The 16,850-nt window shown below is 56.3% G+C and overlaps 1 protein-coding gene and 1 long non-coding RNA gene across 24 annotated transcripts in view; one reads left to right on the top strand and one right to left on the bottom strand.

Annotated features, from left to right (window-relative positions):
- LOC106509605 overlaps window positions 1-16,850 on the top strand; it is a 117,034-nt gene that overhangs the window by 81,697 nt on the left and 18,487 nt on the right. The gene's annotated exons all lie outside the window — the stretch shown is intronic.
- Window positions 5,094-16,850, bottom strand: part of ABLIM3 (actin binding LIM protein family member 3) — a 163,030-nt gene continuing 151,273 nt past the window's right edge. For 21 of the 22 annotated variants that reach the window (XM_021084998.1, XM_021084989.1, XM_021085003.1 and 18 more), the window contains 6 exons: window positions 16,119-16,148; window positions 15,518-15,576; window positions 13,867-13,927; window positions 13,247-13,254; window positions 12,687-12,767; window positions 5,094-7,118 (listed from right to left, as the gene is read on the bottom strand). In XM_021084998.1, coding sequence (XP_020940657.1) covers window positions 7,005-7,118; window positions 12,687-12,767; window positions 13,247-13,254; window positions 13,867-13,927; window positions 15,518-15,576; window positions 16,119-16,148 — 353 coding nt within the window. In that variant the 3' untranslated portion in view covers window positions 5,094-7,004. Of the gene's footprint in view, window positions 7,119-12,686; window positions 12,768-13,246; window positions 13,255-13,866; window positions 13,956-15,517; window positions 15,577-16,118; window positions 16,149-16,850 lie in introns of all 22 variants that reach the window. The other variant, XM_021084983.1, reaches the window with a different exon arrangement.

Below are 16,850 nucleotides of genomic sequence, written 5' to 3'. Positions count from 1 at the left end.
ATTTTAGCCCTCTTCCTTTTTTTCTTACTGAGTCTGGCTAAAGATTTGTCAATTTTGGTTATCTTTCAATTGCATTGATCTTTACTATTGCTTTCCTTGTCTATGTTTCATTTATTTTTACTGTGATCTTTATAATTTCTTTCCTTCTCCTAACTCTGTGTTTTGTTTGTTCTTTCTCTAGTTGCTGTAGTGGAAGGTTAGGTGGTTTGAGATGCTTCTTATTTCCTGAGGTAGGCTTGTGTTGCTGTCAACTGCCCTCTTAGAACTGCTCTTGCTGTGTCCCATAGGTTTCGGATCATTGTATTTTCATTTTCATTTGTCTCTGGATATTATTTGATTCCCTTTTTGATGCCTTTAGGGATCCATTCATTGTTTAGTAACACATTGTTAGCTTCCACATGTTTGTGGGGTTTTTTTACAGTTTTTTCCCCTTGTGGTTGATTTCTAATCTCATAGCAGTGTGGTTGGAAAGGATGCTTGATGTTTCAGTTTACTTAAATTTACTGAGGCTTGCTTTGTGGCCAGCATGTAATCTATCCTGGAGAATGTTCCATGGACACTTGAGAATGTTGTGCATTTTGCTGCTCTTGGATGGAATGTTCTATAAATATCAATTAAATCCATCTGGTCTAGTGCATCATTTAAGGCCTGTGTTTTCTTATTTATTTACTGTCTGGTTGATCTGTCCATTGCTATAAGTGGGGTGTTAAAGTCCTCCACTCTCACTGTGCTGTCGTTGATTTCTCCTTTTATGGCTGTTAGCAGTTGCCCTATATATTGAGATGCTCCTGTGTTGGGTGCATATATACCTACAATTGTTACATCTTCTTTTTGGATTGATCCTTTGATCAATAGGTAGTGTCCTTCTTTGTCTCTTGTAACATTCTTTCTTTGAAAGTGTATTTTGTCTGATATGTACTGCTACTCTAGCTTTCTTTTGATTTCCGTTTGCACAGAGTATCATCTTCCATCCTCTCACTTTCAGTTTGTATGTGTCCCTAGAAGTGAAGTGGGTCTCTTAAAGACAGAATATATATGGGTCTTGTTTTGCATCCATCCAGGCAGTCAGTAGAAATGCAAAATACAATAAATGAAATACAAATTCAGTAGAAGGAACCAACAGCAGAATACAGGAGGCAGAAAAACGAACAAGCAAGGTGGAAGACAGACTGGTAGAAATCACTGATGCTACAGAGAAAAGAAAAAAAAAAGATGGAAAAGGAATGAAAACCGTCTCAGAGAACTCTGGGACAACGTTAAATGCACCAACATCCATATTATAGGGGTGACAGAAGGAGAAGAGAGAGAGGAGGGGCCAGAGAAAATATCTGAAGAGATAATAGCCCAACACGTCCCTAACATGGGGAAGGAATCACTCAAATCCAGGACACAACGAGTACCATATAAAATAAACCCAAGAAGGAACACCCCGAGGCACATATTAATCAAACTGACCAAAATTAAAGACAAAGAGAAAATACCGAAAGCAGCCAGGGAAAAGAAATGAGTAACATACAAGAATGTCAGCCACTATTTCAGCAGAAACTCTACAGGCCAGAAGGGAGTGGCACGATATACTTAAAGTGATGAGAGGAAAAATCCTCCAACCAAGATGACGCTACCCAGCAAGGCTCTCATTCAGATTTGAAGGAGAAATGAAGAGCTTTACAGACAAGCAAAAAAGTTAAGAGAATTTAGCACCACTAAACCAGCTTTACAGCAAATAATAAAGGAACTTTTCTAGGTGGAAAAGAAAAGGCCACAACTAGAAACAAGAAAATTACAAATACAAGGCTCCCTGGTAAAGGCACACATACAGTAAAGGCAGGAAGTTATCCCCACACAAATACACCACCAAAACCCGAAATCACGAGAAGAGGAGGGTCTCTAACATATCTCCATTTTTTTCACTTCCCCTCTGCACATTTTGTGATTTCGATGTCCTATTTTGCATCTTCATATTTATCATTTGCTGTTAATTGTAGTTTTAATCACTTTTATAAATTTTGTGATTTTTTTTAATGTTCGTACTGGCTTATTTAAGTGATCTTCAGTTCTTTTATATTTCCCTTTGATATTGTGTTTTTCCCTTTCCTATAGATTCTTGCTTCTTTTCCATTTAGAAAAGAACTTCCAGTATTTCTTTTAGGTTATGTTTAATATTTCTGTATTCTTTCAGTTTTTGCTTCTTTGAAAAAGTCTCTCTCCTTTTTTTTTTTCAAACAGCCCATCTGCAGCATATGGCAGTTTCCAGGATAGGGATTGAATTGGAGCTGCAGCTGCAGGCCTATGCCACAGCCACATTGTATCCGAGCCACATCTGTGACCTGTGCCACAGCTTCCAGCAATGTCAGATCCTTAACTCACTGAGTGAGGCCAGGGATTGAACTGCATCTTCAGAGACAGTGTCAGGTTCTTAACCTGCTGAGCCAGTGTGGGAATCCCTTTCTCCTTCTCTTGTAAATAATCATTCTGGAAAGAGTGTCTTGGTTGCAAATTTTCCCTTTCAGGATTTGAATATATCAAATATATTTTGATATGTTTTTGGCTTGCAAAGTTTCCGTAGAGAAGTCAGCAGATAGCCTCTGGGAGTTCCCTTGTAATGGACTCTTATTTTTTGCTTTGTGCCTTTCGGATCTTCCCTTTAAATTTTGCCATTTTAAAGTGATGTGCTTGGTGTGGGTGTGTTTGGATTCCCCTTGTTTGGGGGAACCTCTGTGCTTCCTGTACCTGGATATCCATTTCCTCCTTTAGGTTTTGGAAGTTTCCAGCCGTAATTTCTTCAAGGGCGTTTTCAATCCCATTTCTCTTTCTCCTGCAGCCCCGTCACGAGCAGGCTGATGTGCTTTATATGATCCTGTTGTATGTTGCCTTCACTTTTCAAGTTTGTGTCTCTGTTGTTCTGGTTGGGTGATTTCCCGTGTTCTGTCTGCCAGACCCCTCACTCGCTCTTCTGCGTTATCTAGTCTGCTCTTGATGCCTTGAGCTGTTTTTACCTCAGGAGTGGATTTGTCCGGTTTTGACTGGTTCCTCTTTACAGTTTCAGTTCCTTAACCTGATCTGCATTTACCTGCTATTGTTCTTTCCCCCCCATTTTTCAAGAGTGGTTGAGTGCAGCGGGTTTACAGTGTGGCAGTTGCTGGTGTGATGATTTGCGTGTCTACTGATACTCTTAATTCCCTTAGTGTTTTATAACCTCCTCTTTGAATCTGAGGTCTAGTAGACCACAGAGGCCTGCTCTACGGTCTGTTCTGGCAGGGCATCTCTCTTAGCCTTTCATTTGGGAGTAGTTACCATGCTTTTTCACTTTACTTAAATTTATGTCTGTGTGTTGAGGAGAAAGACGCATCTACTGAGGTCTCGCAGGGCTGTTTTTATGCAGAAGCGTCTCTGTGTGCAGTGGGCGGGTGCCGTGTTTTCGGCATGGTTGTCAGGCCTGTCTTTCTTTAGAGTGTGCTGGCCGTCATCCCCTGATAGGGGGCGCAGTTGTGGGGAACCTGCCCTGGACGTTGGGCAGGGCTTCCTCTTTGTCCTGAGGCTGTCACAGCCCTGTCAGGGGTGGGGTCTGCTCCCCTGCTGTTGGCATGAGAACTCTGAAGGTGGGGTTCGATGAGGCTCCCTTGCCCTTCAGTGTGTGCTCTGTCCCCACCGAGGTGAGTGTGCCAGAGAAAGTGATGCCTGTGTGGCCACAGCGAACCTACGTGCCACCTGTGCAGGTGTCCTCAGCTTTGCCCAGAAGCAGCCCAAGCTCAGGTCCCTTCCCTGTTGTGTTTGTCTGAGACCTGGTGTTAGGTGGGTGCTGGGGGCTGGGGCATTGTGGCTGCAGGGATGGAGGTGGCTGTGCTGCCACTAGGCCCTGGGCTGCCTCTGTGACAGGGTTCTTCCAGAGCTTGTCCTACCCAGATCTGGCTCCAAGCTGTGAGGTCAGGTAGGCAGAACTGGGGCACTCCCGCTGGGAACAGAACCACTGCGTACCCCTCCCCGGGGCTGCTGCCAGGGACTGCGGTCCTGTGATGCTCTGCCACCTGCTGTGCTCACCCACACAGTCCATTGAGGCTGGACCTGCGCCTGGACCTTCCGTTGCTGTGGCAACCTGACCGTCTGCTGTGCTGCCAGCCCCGGCCAGCACGTCCGGGCTCACAGAGCCGCCGCCAGGGGGGGCCACGTCTCTCCGTGAGCACTGTGACCGTGGTTCTTACGGTGGCCCCGGGCGCTGCCCTTGCACGCGGACAGTGGCGGCCTGGCCCCCACCCCCCTTCCAGGCCCACTGAGCCCTCTCCACCCACGAGCCGAGTCCTTCCGCCCGATGCGTCTGCTCGAGCCCGCGTCTCCGTGCCCAGCGCGGGGTGCGGCCGACACGAGTGATGTCCTGCCCGGACTGCCGGCCCCTGGGCACACGTGCCCCTCTCCAGCGGGGACCAGGCCGCTGCGGCTCCCGCTCCTCTCCTGGCTGGCGAAGGGGGCTCCCCGGGTGAGGGGCTTTTGCTCTTCCGCGGCTCCCGTTCCGGGGTGCCAGGCCCTTTTTCCTTTTTGGTCCTGCCCACGTATGCGGGAATCTTACAGCTTTCGTTGTACCAACTGGATCTCCTGCCCGTTTCCAGGAGGCTTTCTGTGGGGACCCCTCTGTGTGTGGAGGTACTTTTGACGTGTCTGCCGGGGGGGGGGGCGGTGCCCTCTGCCGTCCCGACCTCCCCCCTCCGTGTCTGTCAGGAGCGGAGGCTGAGTCGGAGGAGAGCCCTGCGGAGCCGGGGGGTTTCTGGCGGAGGACGAGGCCTCGGACCCGCGCCCCGCTTCCCCCGCTCCTGGTTCGCTACGTCTGGGAAGCCGGCCGGCTTACCTGGGTCCTCCTGTGAAGAGGGTGGATCAGGGAACCTTGTTTGCTATTGGAGCGTCCTCTTCCATCCGCAGGACCCGTGTTGTGCGGGCAGCTCTGGGTCATGCTTATCGCATCAAGCTTTCCTACAGAAGCAGAACCAGAGGCCAAGGCAGGGCTGGCTGCTTTCTGACCCTTGTCCTTTGAAAAATATGCCTCGTTCAGCCTCCCCCCAGGTCCCTCATTTTGACTCACACTAGAAATGACAGAAGGACACACGTACGGGGTGAAATGATGTGCTTTTATGAGAAAGAACATATCCAGCAACAGTAACAAAAGCCTTTCTGTCTTTGCCAAGTTCTCAACCAGTGATAATGAGGCAGTTTCAATGCTTGCGTCTGGCTGGGGACATTTCGAAAGGGGTCAGGACAGTCGAAAGACATAGGCCAAAAAGAGACGTTGCCAAGAGGGTTGACAGTTTAAATGAGAGCCTGTTAACCCTCCCTTCTGGCCCCCATCCCACCCCCTTTCAAGTCAGCCTCCTCCCCGTCAACAGAGACCTTTCTGGACGTTGCGCCAAGGCCGTCTCAGCCAGAGCGCTCTCCTTCTCAGTAATGTCACTTGCCCACGCTGTCTGTCACTTCCTGCCGCACATCATCCTGTTTGACCACGTGTGTGATGATGCCGGTTGGTAGGGCGTGTGCCCCGGACGGGGCCCCACGGCGATCATCCCGGTATACCCATCTCCCTCCCCCGTTCGGTGCGCAGTATGCAGTAGGTGCTTAGCACAGGTGCTCAGTGAGGGTTCGTTGGGTGGACGTCAGTTCTGGATTTGCCACATCACGTCGGCAGCCCCCTGAGAGTCGAAATTGCCACTTCTGCTTCTTCCTCCTTGACCTCAGTGGTCTGACTCAGGGCATCTCCAGGGAGGAGGAGATCCCACCAGACATCGCCAACGCGCCGCTGCAGGTTGGGGAGGGGCGGAGAGAAGGTTCACCGCCCACCCCCGTCCCGGAAGGCAGGGAGGCAGGGAAGGCAGCCGCCGAGGGAGCCAGCAGGCCCACGAGGGTCTGGCCGGCGCTCCACTTCGGAATCCCGCAGGCGGCCCTTCCTCCGCAGGGTCCCCCGGCACCCGTGGCCAGCGCCGCAGCGGGAGCCGAGGCACCAGCAGATGGAGGACACGGCCTCGGTGACCCAGGCGCTGTGTCTGTCTGTCCAGGCCTTCGGCTGGAGCTGGGGGGTGACTGTCTGTCCAGGTCTTCGGCTGGAGCTGGGGGGGAGCCTGAGCCCTGCGGTGAGGTGTCAGGCACGTAGATTGTCGTAAGGCTGAGGACTTCAGGCGCGGTCACGGGCCTCTCCTCCAGGGCGGGAGAGCCAGGAGGTTCGGGGAGCAGTGAGCGGGGCCCTGAGAGGTGATCACCGTTCTAGCGGGCGCTCTGCTCCGCCTCCCGCTCCTTCCCTCCGGTTCTCCACTGGGCGCCGGGCAGGGGCCGCTGGCAGTAACGGTGCGGGGAAGGGAAGTGCTTTCTCTCCTCCTCGGGGGGGTCGTAGATTAGGACGAGAGAGGGGGAGGCTCAAGGGACGGGGCACTGGGAAGGGGAGCGGAGGCCAAGGTCCTGGCCGCTGGTCTGCTTCTGCAACGAGTCGATGTGGGGCCCACCCTTTGGGCTGCATCACCCCCAGGGAGCACGTGAGCCCTCGTGGGGGTGGTCAGAAACCCTTCCCGGCTCCCAGAGGTGCTCAGAGACTCGGGACGGATGCTGTGGCTCCTCCCAGGAGGGGGCCCCCCGGGGCCAATAAGGTGGGAGAACTGCATGGCCAGCCTGGCCTCTGGAGCCTGGGGAGCGGAGCCAAGCGGCGGGGGGAAGAGAGATCCCTTGGGCACCTCCCTTAGGAGGGAGAGGTGGGCCTCGGGGAACCCAAGTCAGGACAGGTGTTTTGGTATAAAAAAGCTCCCCAGTAAAAGGACGGGAGTGCCCTCAAATCCCTTCCCAACCCCAGTGCACTTAGAAAAGAGAAAGTAAGGAGCATAAAAATAGCTCGCTGATGTGGGCTTGCCTGATGGTACAGAAAAAGGAGTCTCATGGCAGGCAGCGTGTCCCATTACACAAGAGAGGGTTATACCGCGCTTCGGGATAGAGATTTTACATATATCTGTATATAAATGCATATATATTTATAGAGCCTCTGCCTAGAACAGCCGGGCTTGCTTCTTCAGTTCGTTCCTCTTCCAGAGGGCCAGCCGGTCAAACTCGGAGATGGTCATGCCGAAGACCTGGTAGAACTCCTCCTGGGACAGGTGGCGCTGCAGGGAGGTGGGGCAGACAGAGAGGGACGAGCCTGAGGATGCGAGGTGGAGGCCGGGGGCAGGTGGAGACAGGCGTGGTCCCTGTACGTTTCCCCCGGCTGTGCTGTGTGCCTGGCACAGCGTCTGACCCATGCAAGGTGTGGGGTGGATAGCTGCTGAATGGATGAACGCGTGACGCCTGTTTCTTGGGAGGGACCGCTGCAGCTGGGCCGGCTGGAGAGCGCCCCCCGCCACCTGCCCGAGACCTCTCCTCCCATCCTGGGGGGGCCTCCCCCGCCCCGCATCCCTGCTCCTCGCCTTCTGTGTGCAGGAGCGTGCACGGGTTCATGCTACTGCTCTCTGCTTTGGAAGAAAAAGGAAGCAGAGACAAGATTTTAGGGTCTATTTCCTCTCACTACGTTTGCAAAATGATCTAGAAGGCTGCTCCTTAGGCCAGTCAAGAAAAAAGGACTGTCCAGATTTTTCTACCCCCTGAAATGTCCTTTCGTCTCTCTCCTTGTAGACCACATAGTGAACCACTGTTCTCCATGTCTTGGCAGGTTTTTTAAACCCCTTGCTGCCTGAGCTTTGCCTCCCTTCAAGCAGCCTTGAAAGTTGATACAGTGTCAAAAGCTTTTAAAGTTAGAAATACAGGCACTTGGAATGTGGCAAAAGGTAAACGATGGTGCATTTGGGTGCAGGGTAGATGGATGCTCATTATTCTTGCAACTTGTATGGATGTGTCCAATTTTTCAAAGTAAAATTTAGTTATGTTTTTAAAAATTTTTTGTTTTGTCTTTGCCACATCCATGGCCTATGGAGGTTCCCAGGCTAGGGGTCAAATTGGAGCTACAGCTGCCGGTCTGCACCACAGCCACAGCAACGTGGGATCCGAGCCGTGTCTGCGACCCACACCACAGCTCACAGCCATGCCGGATCCTTAACCCACTGAGCGAGGCCAGGGATCAAACCTGCGTCCTCATGGATAGTCAGATTTTTTTCCTACTGAGTCACAATGGGAACTCTTATGTTTAAAGAGAGAAACAGATGGCATATATCCTGCCTAAAAATTTATTGCAAACACTGAGCTGACCTGTTGGTAGCAATTATAAGCTAATTGGATAGTGAAGGAGAGTAAATGAGAATTATATACATAGCCACATAATAATTAGCCAATTTTGGACTTCCCGTCATGGCTCAGTGGTTAACAAATCTGACTAGGAACCATGAGGTTTCAGGTTTATCCCTGGCCTCGTTCAGTGGGTTAAGGATCCGGCATTGCCGTGAGCTGTGGTGTAGGTCACACATGAGGCTTGGATCCCGAGTTGCTGTGGCCCTGGTGTAGGTTGGCGGCTACAGCTCCGACTGGACCCCTAGCCTGGGAACTTCCATGTGCCTCAGGTGCGGCCCTAGAAAAGACAAAAAGACAATAAATAAGTAAACAAACAAAAATTAGCCAATTTTCTGGTCCATCACTGTGAACTAACGTTTTCAGGACTGAAGGTAAAAGTAACTTCGGCACTTCTGTTAGGCATCATTGGTTGCTGGTGACTCTGAGTTTTTTTTTTTTAAATTACTACCTAGTGTTACCACCCCCAGTTCCTTGCATCACATTTGTATCATGCTCAGTAGTTCATAACTGTGCGTTTTCCTCATTGAGTTCTGGCTGCTCTAGAATCCAGGAATTACTCCTGTGCAGTTGAACGATGAGAAAACCCAGAGTCTGAGAATGCGGTGGGCGTGGGTCGGGCGGAGGCAGGTGGTGGAGCTGAGACCAAAGGCCAGGGCTTCCGACGCCAGGGGCAGTGTGTTCGCCTTGCCCCTCCTGGCCAGTCCCATTACACATTTCTTAGGTCTTTCTTTTACGAAACTTTCAAAAACAGAGGAGAGGAAATCGCACCTTGCCCATCCACGCCTGTCACCCAGAGTCGGTGAGTGTTAAGAGTCGGCCACATTGGCTTCATCTGTTTTCTTTGTCGAAGTATCTTTTTTTTTTTCTTTTTGCCATTTCTTGGGCCGCTCCCACAGCATATGGGGGTTCCCAGGCTAGGGGTCGGATCGGAGCTGTAGCCGCCGGCCTACACCACAGCCACAACCACGAGGGATCCGAGCCGCCTCTGCAACCCACACCACAGCTCATGGCAACGCCAGATCCTTAACCCACTGAGCAAGGCCAGGGATCGAACCCGCAACCTCATGGTCCCCAGTCGGATTCATCAACCACTGAGCCACGAGGGGAACTCCTGTCGAAGTATCTTAAAGTGAACCCTGGTCACTCTGTCAGTTCAGTCCTGCAGTTTGCATCTCAAAACACTGGATGTTTTCTTGCCGAACCACAACAGCCTGGGTAAACCCATGGAAAACGGACCACAGTTCCACGGGATTACCTAACACCGGTCGATAAGGAAATCCCTCTGTTTGTGCCAGAGTGTCTTTACAGAGGTGGCTGTTTGAGGATTCAGCGTCCACCCATCACATGTGGTTAGGCTCCTTCGGGCTCCATCAGTGTAGACGGTGCCCTTCTGAGGTTCGGGCTGCTAACTCGCCCGTGTTGGTTTGATTTTCACTGAGTGCTGAAAACCACGCGGCTACGAGGGCTTCTCTGCTCCTTCCACAACATGGGCTGCGGGGAAGCTAATTCAGTCTCGCTTGTTCTTTTTTTGTGGGCGAGTCGTCGTTCCTCTTGATGCTCCAGCTGGCTTTCTCACTGGGTTCGCAAGTGTTCTTTCTTTTTTTTTTTTTTTTTTTTTTTTTTGTCTTTTTGCTATTTCTTGGGCCGCTCCCGCGGCATATGGAGGTTCCCAGGCTAGGGGTTGAATCGGAGCTGTAGCCACCGGCCTACGCCAGAGCCACAGCAACTCGGGATCCGAGCCGCGTCTGCAACCTACACCACAGCTCACGGCAACGCCAGATCGTTAACCCACTGAGCAAGGGCAGGGACCGAACCCGCAACCTCATGGTTCCTAGTCGGATTCGTTAACCACTGCGCCACGACGGGAACTCCGCAAGTGTTCTTTCTACACCACAGGGTAAAGCAATGGCAGACGCCACCCGGGCAGGCGCAGGAGGACCCGGGGGCGTCTCAGCTTTCCTTCTCTCCCTCCGGCGCAGGGCAGCTGCAGCCTTCTTTCTCCTCGGAGATCTCAGACGCCTGATGGCACCCTGTCCGTCTGATGTTCGCCACAGACTTTAAGCACCAAGGATACGGGCATGGGCTCGAGCGCTGGGCGGATGGGAGTGTGTGACCTTGGGCATGTCACGTCACCTCGCAGAGCCTCAGTTTCGTCTCTGGACAGTGGGAGCGACCCAGCACCTGCCTCCGGGACACAGCGAGTGGGCCTGAGATGGGGTGGGTCTGGGGCCCAGCACGGCACTCGGCCCCTGACACTAGTGCGGTGAGCTCTTCATGTGTCTGGCACAGAGCAGGCCCTGGTCTCCGGTCCCGGGGCTTCCTCGCCTCCTCACCCTGGCTCGTGGGCCCGGCCCTGCTGCCCTCCAATGCAGCGGGCCCGTCCTGCGTTGGGGCTGGGGCGGTGGCGGCGGCTGCTCCTCTTCCCGCGTGAGGCCGGCTGACCCCCACCTGCTTCAGGGCTTTGCTCAGCTGCCACATTTCCAAGGAGACCTACCCTGAGCACCCTTTTAAAACGGCGCCTCGGCCCCTTTAACTCGCAGCCCCGTCCCTCTGCCCCTCTCCCCCCACCCCAGCCTCGCTGCCTTCCCACATATGGCATCCGTACCGCACACACGGTACACATGGTACATTCGTGATCTGTGCCACCTGCTGTCCATGTGCTCACGTGAGAACGCCAGCTCCAAGGGGGCAGGGATCCTTCTTTCACTCACGCATCTACTGCAAGCATCTAGAACAGTACCTGGCGTATATAATAGGTTTTAAGGCATATTTGTTGAATGAACAAATATCTATACTCTGAGCCCTTGAGGACAGGTCAGGGCCTTCCTTCCTCCGTGCCCTCCCTGAACCGCTGCAAGGAGCTGGCAGTGTGTGTAGCTCCGTGTTCTCAGCTCCGCTTGTACAGCAGATGCCCGTGGAGCCTCTGAAAAATACTGAAGCCCGAGCTTCCTCCCCAGATTGTGGTTTAGTTGGTCCTGAGTGAGGCCCTGGGTTGGTATTTTTAAAAAGCCCCTTCAGTGATTCTGATGCCCAGGGAAGGCTGCTTTCCCTGCTCTGAGCTTCTGGCTGTCCTGGAGAGGTGGGGGCACGCAGTCCTCCAGGGCGAACCGGGCCGGGAGCACGTCCATCCCTGAAGCTGGCTCTGCCGAGCGGCCGTGGGAGCTGTCCCCTTCAGCACCCGCAGACGCTGCCACGCAGCCAAAGGAGGCTGTGGTTACGGCTGTTTCTGCTGCTGCCACGCCCCGGCTGCCCTGGGGCGGGAAGGACTTGCGGAGCTTCCTGGCCCAGCTGCCTCCCCCTCCTCCAGCCCCCACCCTCTGCCCTGGGCAAGTCCCTCGGCATCGGGTCAGGGTGCTTGATAGGCTGGTCCCAGGAAGCGCCAAGCCTCCTCTCGTCTAGGCCTGCCCTCGTTCTGCAGACATGACCTCAGAGCCCCCAGCGGAAACAGACCCAGACGGAGGCGGAAAAAACAGTTGTAAAGGAGGGAGGTGCTGACTTGTGCTCTGGACACAGGGCTGCCGGCAGCCTGGAGCGAGAGCCGAGCCACGCAGCCTGGGGAAGGCTTGGGGGCACCGGCCTCACTAGAAGGGCCTCAGGAGCGAGCAGCCTGGCGAGCTGGCAAGGGCGTCCCTGGGGAGAGGCGGAGAAAGGGCGGCATGCGCTCCTGGCACCAGTGTAACGAGGGGTGGCACTCCACACCGAGGGTCGCGGCAGGTTAAGAGCCCAAGGCCACGCCCAGGCCACCGCTGCCCCTGCCCTACGCTGTCCCCACTGCTCGGGACGCTCTGCTCCTCCTCTCCATCCGCGCAGGCCCGCCCACCGCCAGCCACCCACATCCCTCGTCTTCCTGGACGCCGTGTCAACCCCCCAGCCCCGGCGTGTTCTCTGAGCAACAGCAATGAAACCTGGGTGGAGAATTTCTGCTTCGTCCACGCCAAGCTCTGTGGCAAGGGCTCCGCGCCTATCGTCTCGCGTGTGTCATCTGGCACCTGGAGGGAAGCATGGCAATCTCTCCGCTTTACAGAGGAGAGCACTAGGGTTTGATGAGGTCCTTGTCACACAGCCAAGCTGTCCAGCTGGAGTGGCAGCATCGAGGCTGGGAGCTGGGAGCCTGACTCGAGCCCTGCCCGCCTGCCTTCCCTCGCACGGAGCCGTCCCTCTCTGCTCTCACAGGCACTGATTTTCTCTAAAACCCTGCCTCACACCAGTGCCCTTTCTGCTGGTCTAACGGACGGCAGGCCCTGAGGGCAGGCCCCAGTCCAGCGCTCCTCCGATGCCTTCGGGAACCTCCGCCGAAGCCTGCTCGGCCAGAACATCCGGAACAGCGCTGGCTGGACCCTGCTTTCTCAGCCGGCTGTGCAACCTTCATGCCTGGCGTGCTGCCTGCCCCTCCCGAGCTGCGCAATTTCTGGGACGGCGTCTAACCTAAAGGCTCCTGCCCCTCCCCCATGTACCTCTAAACGCGTCCGGTCCACGTCCTTGGGCAGCCGGTTTCTTCCTCTCGTGGTGACCAGCAGCAGCTCGTATGGGTAGATCTAAGGAGAGAGGAGGGCGTTTGCGGGGCGGTCAGACGTGTGCCACGCGTGGGCTCCCGCCTCTATCCAGAAAGGCCCAGAGCGTGGCGTCTGGAGGGAGGGCTGCGTCTGTCCTCTCTGGGGTCTCCTGACAGCCTTGAGGTACCGTCTCCCCGAAGGCAAGGCCCCGGACCCTCAAACAGTGCCAGGGGCGAGCGTGGTGGCATGTGGCCTTAACGTGAGCCCACAGGCTCCTGACTGGAGGTGCCTCGCCTGGCAAGCCTCCGAGGTCAGGGGACGGGCTGCTTTCAGGAGGCGAGAGACGGCGGGCCGGATTCCGGGGACGCGGCCCAGGAGGGACCGGGCAGGCCCCACGAGCACCCGGGGCTACACACTGACGTTCCCTTCCCTGCACAGGCGGTGCTGTCATCTTCCTGCCGGTCCCCAGGGTCGCAACGCCCAAGTCCCAGAGACCCTCGGGGCCTACGTATCTTCTTTACCTTGTACTCTGTTGGGAGAAAGGAGACAGAGTGGAAACCATCAGTCTTGGCTTGCATCGCAGCACTGGCCCCCGTGCCAGCAGCCCTGTCCTTGTCGAGGCTGCGGGGAACACAGTGGGGAGCGGGGGTCGCGCTGATCCCGAGATGCGTCTTTAGGGGGAACATGACTTTTGAGAGATTTAGAGTAGAAACAAGAGTCTGAGGCGGCCAAGCTCAGGGGCGGGACCCCTGACGTCTGGGGGATCCTCGGCTTGGATGTGGCCTGCCGCCCGCCCGAGCCTGCTCTGAGGCCCTGGCAGAGGTGGCGGGAGAGCAGCACTGGCAGGGGAAACGAGGCTCGCGGAGGTTTGGCGCAACAGGGCGCCCTGGGCTGGCAGGCGCCGCCAGCCCAGCAGTACCGGGCGGGGAGCTCTCGGCAGGGCTCTGGGAGCCCCGATGCGATGGGACAGATGGTCTGGGGAGGATGGAGGGAGGAGCCTGGGACGAGGGAGGGGCGGGAGGGAAAGGCGCTCAGGGTTTGGACGGAGCCCAGCACGGGGCCAGCATCCGTCCAAGGCCAGGCCGTGAGGAGCAGCGCATGAGAAGGGGCCCTGAGGAGTCCCGGCCGAGGCCGCACCCACCTCGCATGCCCCAGTTGACGGCATTCATGCTGTCGTAGTGGAACAGGTCCGCGCTGGGCGTCTGCGGGGGGGACAGAAGCAGGGCTGGCCTGAGGCAGGCTCACCTCTGCCTCCCGGAAATACTCACCCATCTCCAGAGCATGGACGGGGCGGGCTGCTGGGACACGGGGCCGACTTGGAAGCCTCGGTCTCAGGTCGGGGTGGCCTAACGCACTGCCAGCCCCTGGTGCCCGGTCTGGCACACACTCGGGGCTGGTGAATCACAGCTCACGTTCTCTTTCACCAGTGCAGTGTCTGCCCCGGCAGCCCTGGATCCGCACTGTGCGAGCTGCCCACTCCCAGCCCCCTTCCCCTGCTCACTTCCGCCCCCACCTCGTGTAAAGTATGACTTGCATCTTGTTCCTGCTCGCGCAGCTCCTCCCTCCCAGAGTGCAAGCTCCAGAGACAGGGGCTATGTTTTGTTGGGTCACCGAGGTACCTATTCCAGGCACCAGGGCAGTGCCTGGCATGCACAAAAGGCCCTCAGTAAGATCTGTTCACGAGCAAACGTCTCGGCTCAGGGTGTGTTGAAGGGACGGGGTCTGTGTGTACCGCAGCCGGGGACTGGTTGTTACGGCCACGGCATCGCTCTACCAGGGGGCTCGGAGCCCCTCTCCGTGCTCAGCCCTAAAATCGTCTCTTAACAGGGCTACCATTCTGTCACCTGCAGTCTCGTCTCTGCCCCAGAGGGAGCCCATTACAGACCCGAGATGGGTGGCGTAGCGCCTTGCGGGAGACGAGTCCTCACCGGTACACAAGTCCTTGCTGGTGCACGGAGCCCTAGTGACACCTCTGGCTCCCTCCATCCCAGCCGGCTGTCCTCCCAGCCCAGGGACTGTGTGGCTCCTGCTGGTGTCAGCACAGCGAGGGACCTCCCTGCACTCGGGCCTTTGTTTGCAGTCCCCTCCCTAACCTCGCTCCCCCTCCTTGTCCTGTCCTCCATCCTGCGACCACTGCCTTGGGGTCGCACGTGCACTGGTTGGTTGTCTGTATCCCTGGGTAGCACGGGAGCTGCACGGGAGCAGCAGATGTATTCGCTGCAGGGCCCCCTGCACCCAGAGCAGTGCCTGGCACTTAGTAGGTGCGCAGTGAGTAAGCGTCATTTCCGGGTCCCTGCGCTTCCCTATCCCGTCTGGTCACAGAGCCTCTCCTTTTGCCAACAAGACGGGTTTTTCATTCCCTTTCGGCTCTTGCGCCGACGCGCAGCTTCCGTGGAGGCTTTCACTGCAGAGCATCAGAGCGCTCAGAGCCACGGGTGGGGAGCGGAGCCGGCGCTCAGGGCTGGGCTGCAGGGACAGCGGGCCTGGGCTCGGCTCCTGGCTCTGCCCTCCTAGGAGAGCGAACGTGAGCAGGCCCCGCACCCCCCCTCCTCCGAACAGGCTTGAGGAAGAGTCGTAACTACCTTACAGTGAGCGCGAGCTGGTGAAGGGCCCGGCCTGGGGCAGCGCTGCCTTAAGACTGGCCGCTCCCAGCCTCACCCAGAGGCGCTTTTTGGCAGATGCCCTCCAGCCCAAGGCCCCCGTCCAGGTTTCACCCATAAGTCATCACCCATGAGCTGCGGCAGGAACAGGGCACTTCCTGGGGACACTGTCTCCCGCACGGCCTCTCTTACCCTGTGCAGCCCGTTTCTTCTGTAGGCAGGCAGGGAGGCGGATTTGGAGATGAGGGGATCTGAAAAGAAGGAGCCAAGACAATGACCAGGAGCCCCGAGCCAGGGTCTCCTCTCCCTGAGGCCACCAGCTGCACATGGCCAGTGTTGCTGCCCAACCTGGTGAGAAGGGGTGGGCGGGGGCCAGGCCTCCTTCCCCAGCTCTCAGAGCAGCGGGCCACCTCAGGGTGCCTCGCCCTGGCAGAATTCTCGGCCCAACCACAGGACCCACTCCCAGAGTCTTCTAGCCTATCCACCCTCCGTGACGGGTGCACGTGTTGTGGCCCAGGGTGGCTCTGGACAAGGGCTCCGGAACTGGAGTTGAGCTGAGAACTGAGACAGGCAGGCTCCCACGTGCATGCGAGAGCCGCTGGGCACGCAAACCCCGGCTCCAGCACCAAAGCTGAAGGCGCACATCTTCCAGACACATGCAGTGGACTCCTCCCCCGGAGGACCATGTGGGGACATGGATGTCGTCTGGTCATCCCAGGCTAAGGGGACCTGAGCTGACTCAGCTCCGGCCGTCACAGAACAGGATGGGCTGAAGGGGGGAGGCAGAACTTACCGCTGTCAGCCAGGTAGTGGGACCGAGGGGCTGCAAGAGAGCGAAGCTGGGGGTGAGTGTCACGGAGACAGAGATGGCCGGGCCCCGTTTCTGACCCACCAGGACCCCACCCTCCTGTCCCCGCCCACTCGCAGCCTGGCACCTGGTGCACTGGGGGGGGGGCGGGGGGCCTCTGTGATAAATGCTGCACAAATGCCACGGAATGAGGCTGAATTAGGAGCAGCCCTAGTGCGCTGCCCAGAGCCCAGGGCCCAGGGCTGAAATGAGTGCCCCCCAGTGGCCAAACAGGGAACCGGCTCATCAGTTCATCCGGCCGGGCCCTTGGATACGTAGCTTGAGACACGTAAGTCATGCTTCGGTTTTCTTTCTGTAAAATGGGGAGGGACAGTGTCTCCTTTATGGGTTATTGTGGAGAACATGTGACACCACACAGTCGAGTTCTTCACACAGACACAAACCCTCACCGGAACTGGCTTCATCACCACCACCGCTGCCATCGCTGGTCTCACCTAGCGTCAAGGGCCGCCGGGCAAAGAGGGAAAAGCTAAGGACCCAAGGGCCACCCTTACTTGGGTCTGATCCTGGCTCTGTCACTTAGCTGGCTTTCCGCGCCTGGGCAGGACGCTTAACCTGACGTCCGTCATCTATAAAGTGGGTGATAATAACCCTGCTCCGTTGCGCGTCTCGCTGAGGACCGAGAGCGCTGGGATGACGTCTCTGCAGACGCCTGAT

Source organism: Sus scrofa, chromosome 2 (genome assembly GCF_000003025.6).
Source record: "Sus scrofa isolate TJ Tabasco breed Duroc chromosome 2, Sscrofa11.1, whole genome shotgun sequence".
In the NCBI taxonomy this organism is placed as follows: domain Eukaryota; kingdom Metazoa; phylum Chordata; class Mammalia; order Artiodactyla; family Suidae; genus Sus; species Sus scrofa.
This window is presented reverse-complemented; position numbering and strand designations above follow the sequence as displayed.